At 41.9% G+C, this 9,602-nt stretch overlaps 1 protein-coding gene across 5 annotated transcripts in view; it reads right to left on the bottom strand.

The window, feature by feature from the left end:
• Window positions 1-256: 256 nt before the first annotated feature.
• MAST4 (microtubule associated serine/threonine kinase family member 4) overlaps window positions 257-9,602 on the bottom strand; it is a 274,356-nt gene continuing 265,010 nt past the window's right edge. For all 5 annotated transcript variants that reach the window (XM_055699400.1, XM_055699403.1, XM_055699402.1 and 2 more), the window contains 3 exons: window positions 8,279-8,415; window positions 7,404-7,585; window positions 257-6,553 (listed from right to left, as the gene is read on the bottom strand). In XM_055699400.1, the coding sequence (XP_055555375.1) occupies window positions 2,685-6,553; window positions 7,404-7,585; window positions 8,279-8,415 (4,188 nt within the window). In that variant the 3' untranslated portion in view covers window positions 257-2,684. The remainder of the gene's footprint in view (window positions 6,554-7,403; window positions 7,586-8,278; window positions 8,416-9,602) is intronic.

Genomic DNA, 9,602 nt, shown 5'->3' with positions numbered 1-9,602 from the left:
GCCCTGTTGCTACCCAACAGCAGAGCAGTGGTTCCAGCCACTGCCTGAGACAAGATACTCAGCCATGCAGCCACCCTCCACCTACAGACTACATGGCACTGCCTGATGCAAGCTCTTTGGCCAGCACGTGCCTTAAGGGGTGCACTGAGCTGGCCCCAGAGGGAAAAAACCAAACCCAATCACTCACCTCCAAGCAGAGCAGAGATGTGCCTTAAGTTACAGGAATAAAAGCAGTTCAAATGCTAACACAACCGTGTTTCATGCGGACTTTTTATTTCATTGTTATGCAACTGCATAAGTATAAATAATCGTGTTCAATATATAACAATTATGACATCCATAAGGAGTTTCTTAGAGAAAATAAGACTGCAAACACTTTATTGCACAGACCCTAACAATGTTTTCTTTTTTTTTTTTTCCTCCTCTTTTTCCTGTCAGCTGAGGAATCTACAGAGGAAGTCTACAAAAGAACACATCAGATCTACAATCACATAAAGACTAACCAAATAGAACACTGGCAGGAGGATCTCTAACAGCTCACTGATAAGGTAAACACCAAACATATACTACATAAACACAAGCCTAAGCACTGTTACACTTCCAAAATGCAAAGAACTTATTTGTCAGAAGTGATAATGAACTATACAAAATATACATAAAGGTCTACCATAAACAAGTAACTAGATGTGCTTTAAAGGAAACAAGAGGATAGCTGAAAAATGCAGAAGACTGTGAACTAGGAAATACCTCCCAGACAGAAATGTTACTTCAAAGTGCATTAGCATTCATTTGTAGTAACTGCCAAAGCACAGATGAACTGTAAATGTTGAGACCATTTTATCTTTAGAACTGCTCAAAAAATATCCACTGCTCACTAGCTCCTCTGTGAATGTGAACACATCAAAGGCAGTATGAATGTTCTGGTGCCACATGAAAAATCAGAAGGACTTGTTTGTGGTATTATCTTTCCATGACAGGTTTGCTGTAATCCAAGTCAACTAATCAGTACAATAAAGTTTTCACCAGAGGAAAATGAATTCTGCACTCTGTCAGTTGTCATACAAACCTCCAAGTCAAGATTACACTGTGCTTGTATGAAAGATTTTCTAACTTTTGACACAGAAAGACAATCCATAAATCCTGATGAAACAGGTAGAGGCCTAGCTCTATTGTTTGTACAGATAACAGGAATAAGCAAAAACACCATTCTATTGATCCCCATCATTAAAACCCATGCATATGCAAGGGTTAAGTTGTAGTGCTTCTGCACGTATTTCAAATTTTACCTTTCACTCTTCAAAATAAACCTCCACACTAAAATGATTAAAGTCTACATATTCCACAGTATACAAAATTTAAATAAGGCTTAGCAAAAGTCAAAAGACACTCACATTCTAGCACCAAATAGCTCCAACAGGTTCCTTTGTTACAAAATGCTTATTTGATAATTACAGTATTTACTTTTTTTGCATACAAATAAAAAGGTTATGTTATGAAATGTATGGAGCTACTCAATGCATTTAGAAATGAGTATGAAACCCAGAATTACTTGCTAAAAACAGCAAGTTAGCTTACAACATAAGGCCCCAGCTATGTATTAAGATGTATTGGATGTCCTGAACTTTTTAGAATATGGTATGAAAACTTTTTTTCCTTTATACCTTATCATAAAATAGAAAAAAGCTACCGCTGTATGAAGCTATTTATGCAGATCTATACACCATGGTAATACATATTCTCTAAATGTATTAAAAACAGGGATGACATACTAGTACTGCAAGTCATGTGCTTATACTTGTGCCTCACACGGTAAAGGTCTGAATTTAAAAAAGCTCAAGGAGCTCAAGAGAGGACTGCAGCAAAACATAAGCACATGACTTATGCTTCAGAGTCTGAGCCTTGTCTGAGGTGCAAGTCACAGAACACACTCCCAGTAAAAAGATGAGAACCACCATGTCACCAGAGAACATGGCTCTTGCTGGGATGCCCTGAAAACCAAATGGTCCTCCCGTGGCTTTAACAACACCTACTCCAAGAGCCAGGCTTTGCGAGGCAGGGAGATGCAGTAGGGTCTTGTGTTAGATCTGGTGAAGCAGTCACTCAGGTACAGTACTATCAAAATTGGATTATTAAAAATACATGTAAAAACTTACAATAAGCCACTGTGTTTATGCTGTAGTAGTATTTTTTTTATCCTCTAGCTAGGATTTTTAGTAAGTAAGAATGTAGCCCGGTTTTGTCTTCCAGTTAGACCAATGCTTGTGCATGTCTATGCCAGGTCTGAGTTTTAGTAATTTGGTTTCATTATTTGAATATGGCAAATAAGTGGCAATGCAACTATCTAAAGAAGGAGAAAGTAAACAATGCAATCAGCAGCAAAGTATATATGCTACATTCAACCCCCAAACACATTGCTAGGTATTTACAGAGGAAATCTTTTCTTAAACAGCTCTCAGCTGTAAAGGTATTTTTGTACAAATACTATATGGTAACAGTTTTGCCGGTTACAATTGGGAAGGCATTTTGAAAAAAAGTCCTCTCTTTATATATCCCCTGTTCTCCCTCCTCAGTGACATGAAAGCTTTGCTGCACACAAAGACATGACACAGTGCTGGTTTAAAGGCAGTCTAATATATTGAAATTGTTTCAACTAGTCTTTAATTCACACCTGCCAGGTCTTACAGCTACTTCCTGTGAGGACTGCTCCGTGAAGTCTCCTTTCCTCGCCGCTGCCGAGCTGAGTCTTTGTCATCAGAAAGTGCGTTAGGGCGGTCAGGTATGGTTGCTGATCTAGACAAATCTTTACCTACATTCTGTTTTCTTGAAGCAGACTGCTGAGCCTGAACAGCATCTTTTCCCTTTCCATCCACAGTGTTAACAAAAAACGACTTTTCCAGATTTCCAGATTTCCCCCCAGGGTTTGAAGCAGGGTGGTGGGCTTCTACTACAACAGCAGCACTGTGCAAGGCCAGCAGTGAAACACTTTTAGTCATTTCTGCTCTACCGCTCCCTGCAGAAGAGGCGCTTTTCTTGTTTACCTCCTTGCAGGTTGCAGGAAGCTCAGGTGAGGCTGCTTTAACCTTTGCTGAGGATGCACTGCTCTTCGCTGAAGACAAAACAGGTACTTCTTGTCTACACTCAGAGAAACTGGCTGAACAGGTCAGTGGCTTTCCTGGTGTTGCAGCCACATGACAAGAATTCTGCCCGCTGGCAACCGAAGAATGTTTTATTGCAGTCTGCTTATTTGCATCCTCTGGCTGTTTTTGATTAACTTGTCCCTTCCCTTTTGAATCTTGAGAGCTTTTGCTACTTGTGGTCACTTTTTCTGCTCCTTTCCCTCTGGCATCACAGTTTGCAAGGCAAAGGGTAGGCTCTACCTTCCCACTGTCGAGCTGAACATAAAGTGCGTCAGTGCCTTTTTTTCCATCGGGTCTTTTGTCTGCAGAGATCATCTCATTACTAGGACTTCTGTCTGCCTGTTTGCTCAGCAAGAGACCGTCCTTCACAGAGGCAAACTTTGGAGACATGGGGTTTTTTTCAGTGAGATGAAGTTGCTTTTGATCAACAGATTCCCCCAAGCCTGCTGGTTCTTGCCTCTGCACCTTAGAACTCTCTGGGCCTGCTGGTACTGGGGTGACAGAAGAGGATTTGGGTTTGATGTCAGGAGTGATGCTGCTTATTCGGAGGGTGGCTACTGAGCTATGCTCCAAATTCACAGGCCTTTCGGCTTGCACATATTCATTGCTCATTTTTCTAACAGAGCCTGAGACAGAAGAAAGGGGATCTACAACATTTTTACTGGCATATTTCCCATCTTTCCGGGAGCTGGTAGACATCTGAATAATAGTTTCTTTTTCTTTTACAGTTGGAGTGCATGGTTTTTGAGACAGTGTCTGTTTATCCAAGCACTTAGCCTTAGAGGAACTTGTGTCAGAGTCTGGCTTGTGTTTATTACTGCTGCTTTCCACGCAGGTGGCAGCAGGTTTCACATGTTCTTGAACACCTATCTGAACATCTACAGCACAGTTTCTGCTTACAGTGTCTCTCACAGCAGAGGAGCCTGAAGTGTTAAGTTGCTGCCGACTAACTGGGCTCGACTGCTCTCTCTCAGTAGTTTGAAGCCTTATGTCAGTGAGCTGTTTCTGATCTTTCTTTCCTAAATCTTTGGCACCGTCCTTCTGCACAGAGGAAACCAGTGCAGACTTCCCATTTTTAGGATCAGTATCTGTTAAGGGCCGCATGGGCCCTTTGGATGGAAGAGCTTCACTCTTTGACTCTGCGATGGTAACTTTCTTAGACTCACTGAGAACTTTCTGCTTGGTTATGTCCTTCTCCACAGAACTACTAGCAACACTGCCATCATCTTTGCCTAGCTGTGTCAGTGATTCTCTGCCATCTTTAGGCTGTGCCCTAGGGCCAGCTGCGTGCATTTTTCCTTGCATCTGAGGTGGAAGGGCAAAATCAGCACAATTTTTTTCATTGCTTTTGATGTAGCTCGTTATCAGGACATCCGAGACAGGTACCTTCAGAGATGACTCCCTGATCACCTCCACCTTTGCAGGGATAGGCTCACAGCTTCTCTGGGCTACTGGCTGTTTGGCAGGTAATTCCTTTTTTATTTGCTTCTCTTTTCCTACAGCTTTTTCAGGAGTGCTTTGGACAGCAGAAAGTTTGGAGTACATTTGGGTAGTTTTAACACTCTGAGTAACACAAGACTTTGCCTCCACTGAATTGTCCTTTTGTTTTGAAGGGGAGGTATCTTTCTTCTGAACAGCTTCAGTAACAGCAATATGGCTTTTAGTAGCGTGACTAGACACCTTTTTCTCTGTCACTACTTCTGCAGCCACAGGGATGACTGTTGGTTTTGGAGAACTCTTGCTTGATTGCAGAACCTGAGGCTCTGATACAGTGACTTTGTCAGGTTTTGAACAGCTTGGCAACTGCTCTTTCTGACCAGCCAGCTCTGCCTTCCCACCACTCTCTTGTAGTGCTGTGGGTTTAGTAGATCCCCCACCACTGCTGGTGGTCTGTCCTTCTGGCAGCACATGCAAAGGCAGTTCTGTCTTTGATGCCTGAGGACCAGAAAGTAAGGCAATGTCGAGCGTGCCTTCTATTGGCTTCAAACAGGAAACAGACCTCCCATCCAGTTTATATTCTGATGGACTTTTTCTGACAGGAGCCTCAGTGGAAAGAAGGGCTGATTTTTCCACACTCACATCTGCGCGGCCATTCAAGGTCTTGAGAGGAACAAAAGAAACTGAGCTCATCTGAGCAGCATGCGCACTGCTGATAAATGTTCTACCATCGGCAACTGCAGTGGAGTCCTGCTGTATGTTCGTGGGTCTTCCAGTATTAAGTTGGAGGCATTCATGAACATTTGATGTCAGTTTGGGTTTTAGCACTGGACAGACACTGTCATCTTTTTCTTCCATGGACATTTTCTTTCTAAGATAATCAATATTTGCAAGTTTACCATCTAATCTTTCAAATTTGACAAATTCTTTTGTTGATACATTTTTATCTGCGTTTTCTCCCATTCCACTTAGCATCCTATCAGAGGACTGAGGTAGCACATCTTGCAGTGTACACGGAGGGGAAATTCTTTTGAAGTCGTAAGAAATATGACTGAGTTCATTAGGCAGAGGCCCATGACACATCTGTGCATCTAAAGCAACACCATCATTCAATCTCAAGTTTACATTCTTTTGAAGAGTGTCTTTGAGTATACCACCAGCTGACTGGGTCTCCAAAGCAACAATTTTTGTTTCAAACTGATTTGATCTTTCTAATACCTTCTGGAATGCTTTTTTGTCTCTTTCTTCCATTCTTAAGGTGTTGGGATTTTCTGGTTCACTGCTAGGTTCATGTATAGCAGCATTTGCTTTTTCAGCAAAATCTTGCTTTTTCATAACTACCTTGGCCTTCAGCTTCTCTCTGTCTAGCTCATCGATGGATTCCTGCCTACCTAATTTTCGGGAGATGGGTCGTTTCAAGCAGCCCTGCTCTGCAGGCCTGACTCGTGTAAGTGATGGCATGTCACATACATTCTCCTCCAAGCTCTGAAGAGTTATTTCCCTTTGACACAAATCTCTGTTCACTTCTTCTTGGGTCACTTCCAGACTGTGTTTTCGTGAACATAAGTGTTTCTTATCACCGCCATAAGAGGGTGCAAGTTTCTCTTCAGACTGGACTCTTTTCAGCAGCGGAGATCTTGGCGGCTCTGCACTCTTTGGCCTAACAATATGCCTTACAATAGTTGGAGGGGAGTGCATTTTGCCAGGAAAAGATTGAGCTATTTTTGTATTTCCAAGTGAATGTCCTAGTAACGGTGAAGGAGATCGCTGAGGGGATGTCGGCTGGGGTGTTGGAGAAGGTGTCCTTGCAAGAGGAGAAAGAGGAATACTGCCAGCTGATTTGCGTCTTCCTGATCTGTATCTTTGCCCACCAAGCTTCGGACCCAAGCCATGAAGGGTGCTGGGTCTTATGTGTCCTGAACCAGCCGGAGAATTGGGAGCACTTGAACTAGGCGAGCTACTCTGGGAAGAGTTAGTACCTATAAAAAAACCCAAACAAACAAACCAAACATAAGATTAGCAAGGTAGTTTTAATCTTGTCTAAATGTTTTGGGAGACACAGAACTTTTGCTGGTCCGAAAGGCCTATGTGCCATCTGCTGCCACAATGTTCCAAAATTTGGAAGGTTCTGAGTGACCGGGCTGTAAAGCCCTCATCATTCCAGTTATGTTACTATTTCTCCCTTTCTCCCTCTGTTGCTTCATCCCCTGTTAATTACTGCTTCTTTCTATTTAAACAGAATAGCTAATACTTTCTGGCACTTCAAAGCAATGATTAAGGCTTTCCAAATAATCTGTCTTTGCCTAGGGATTGTACCACAGCAGACACCTTTAGTACACACTAAAATAATGACAGAAATAAAACAAGAAAAAAGGGCAGGCTTTTAAGAGCCAGAAAGATGTCTATTCCAGCACCCAACCAATCTTCTCAGCAATATAACTGCATTCATGAGTGCCCATGCTAGCTCCATTGTGTAGCAATATTTTCCTCGGTTCCATTCTTGTATCAGTCAGTCCCTCCTGGAGAAGCTTCTACCTTTTACTCCAAACTTGGGATTATTAGTTATTCAACTTACAGACACTGGACTTGGATTTAAACACTGGGACAAACCTAGTGGACAGTTCCCTTTTAGGTGCCTCTGTGTCATGAAAACAGCTTTGATCTGCCATCAGGAATCTTTTTCCCTTTTCCAGACAGAAACCAGCTCTTCAATGAATATGTATGTCCAAGCTGACTAGTCTTAGCAGAGTGCAACAGATCTGGGGAGTTCATAAGAAGTAGAATACACTTCAAGTCTTTTTCCTCTGCCCTCTACTCATTCACACTCACCAGATGGAAAATCAGGAGTAGAGCGGTAGCTTGGGGTAGGTGATCTCGGAGATAAGCTGTGAGTTGGAGACCCAGGCAAGCTCTCCCCTGATGAAAGTGATCGGTTCAGGCAAGAGAAACTTCTGCTGGTGTGAAGAAGAGGCGAGGGCTGCTTGGCCAGCTTCTTGAAGAGAGATCTTCTCCTAGTGCGAGAAGAGCACAGCATTAATTGGCAGTTAAGATGCACAGAACATACTGTTACCACAGGCGACTCTGGCAAGCTGACACTGTTTCTCTCTCCTGTTATCCTGAGAAAAGCAAATATTAAACCTATTTAAATGAAAGCAAACCACACTTCAGAGCGTTTATAAAATAACCTGATTTGCAAATAGGTGGGATAGATATTGTAACTAAATCTATTTGTACTAAAATTTACTCCCTGTATTTCAGAAGAACGATTAGCTCCTTGTGAGTATACATCGTCACTTTTTTTAATTTAAGAGCCCATGAAAACTGAAGCAATATCTATAAAGTACTAGCGATGTATTTACAAAATAAAATTCAGCTTATCATCAAACTAAAAATTCCCATAAACTTAGCATTAGAAAGTTTAATGGAACAAGTACAAAAAAATATACTTAAGCCAAATTAAGATTTAACCTCAGTTACTTACTTTCTTCACCATATCTATGTTTGTGTCATGCAAAATACTTAAAGGTTACTGTAACAGATTTAGGCAAAACAGGATTAGAAGGATGGGTTACAACCATAAGATCTCACAGAAGAAGGTAATCTTTATGTTGAAGACAAGAGAGAACTGTAATAACTTCATATTTAATTATTATGTATACACACACAAGGGAACATATTCACCATGAAGCAAAAGGATTACTCACCGCTCTAAACTCTCTTTCTTCTTGGTTTTCTTACTGCGCCTGACCATTCGGCTCCTGTAGCTGTTTCGCCTGGCAGGTCCCGTCTTGATGGAAGTGTTTTCAAAAGGGGTGGTTGTTACCGAGACTTTGTTACCACTCTGCCAAAATGGAGGAGGAACCTTTAGGTGTGAGTAATACAAGACAACTTCGCCTTAAATTAAAGCTACACCACAAACACGAACGCCACAATAAAGAACTCCAGCATATGAGTAAGAGCTGGCAGTGTAGGGAGCCCTATGCAGACGTTGCCAGGCTAACGTATATAGATAAACAGTGACTGGAAAAATCTCAAATTCTGCCAGATTTCCTAAACCTCCCCTCTTCCAGCTTTGGGGCAGGGAGAAATTCCCGTTGTAGCTAGACAGGAGGAGACCAAGGATTGACCAAGACTGCAATTTTCAAGATGGAAGCTTCTACAGAAACATCCTATTTCCCAAAAGAACAGCTGTCACTGTGCAGTGGTCCACTCACTGGCCATTCAAGTTTCAGGATACCAAACTCTTAGAATGATGACATGGAGGAGAAAACTTAATTTTTGTTATCAGTCCCAAACCATCCCTTACCTTGTTCAAAAGAGGTAACAAATATAATTAAGATAAGCTTTTTAGGACTGCCTGCATGAACAGCTGACTCAATGAATAAAGCCAACTGTAATGATTCCATGCTTATGTTTTAAAAATCCGTACCTCCTGCGCAGCGCTGTATACCACTACAATGAAAAACTTTTCAAAGGAATTCCAATTGCCCAGATTAATTTATAATACAGCACATTGGGATAAACAATCTCTCATTTTGAATTTACTCTTGTATGTAGTGTGCAGAGTTGTCATGCTTCTCTTTTTCTGTATCTAACACAGAAAACAACTGCACACCCACTTGCCTAAGATTACAGAATTTTCTGCTATACATTCCTTGCAAAACTGGAAAAAAATTCCTCCTGGTTTCAGAGAAGGAAAATAAAGACTTATGGAAAAGTGTATTTTCCATCTTTCCTCAGCTCTATGTATTTCCCTGTAGAGGAATGAAGCTGGGTTAATTAACATTGATAATATACAGCTGCGGGTTGGCTTCAAGGGCGGCAGGTTGGCCGATGTAGATAAGGTGCAGCTGTGGCTGTTCTGTTAAGGGGTTGAGAGCCAGTGAAGGGAGAGCCGCCGAGGAGGAAGCGGGGAGAGGAAGAAGCAAGAGAAGAGAGAGCACACGCCCTGGATGAGGAGAGATGAGGAAAAGGCAGCAGAGGGACTGGCATGAAGAGTGTGCTTGTATGAGATAGCCAAAGACCTTG

The sequence above is a fragment of the Falco cherrug genome, chromosome Z (assembly GCF_023634085.1).
Source record: "Falco cherrug isolate bFalChe1 chromosome Z, bFalChe1.pri, whole genome shotgun sequence".
NCBI classification, from domain to species: domain Eukaryota; kingdom Metazoa; phylum Chordata; class Aves; order Falconiformes; family Falconidae; genus Falco; species Falco cherrug.
The sequence above is the reverse complement of the archived record's forward strand: the minus strand, read 5'-3'. Positions and strand labels throughout refer to the sequence as shown.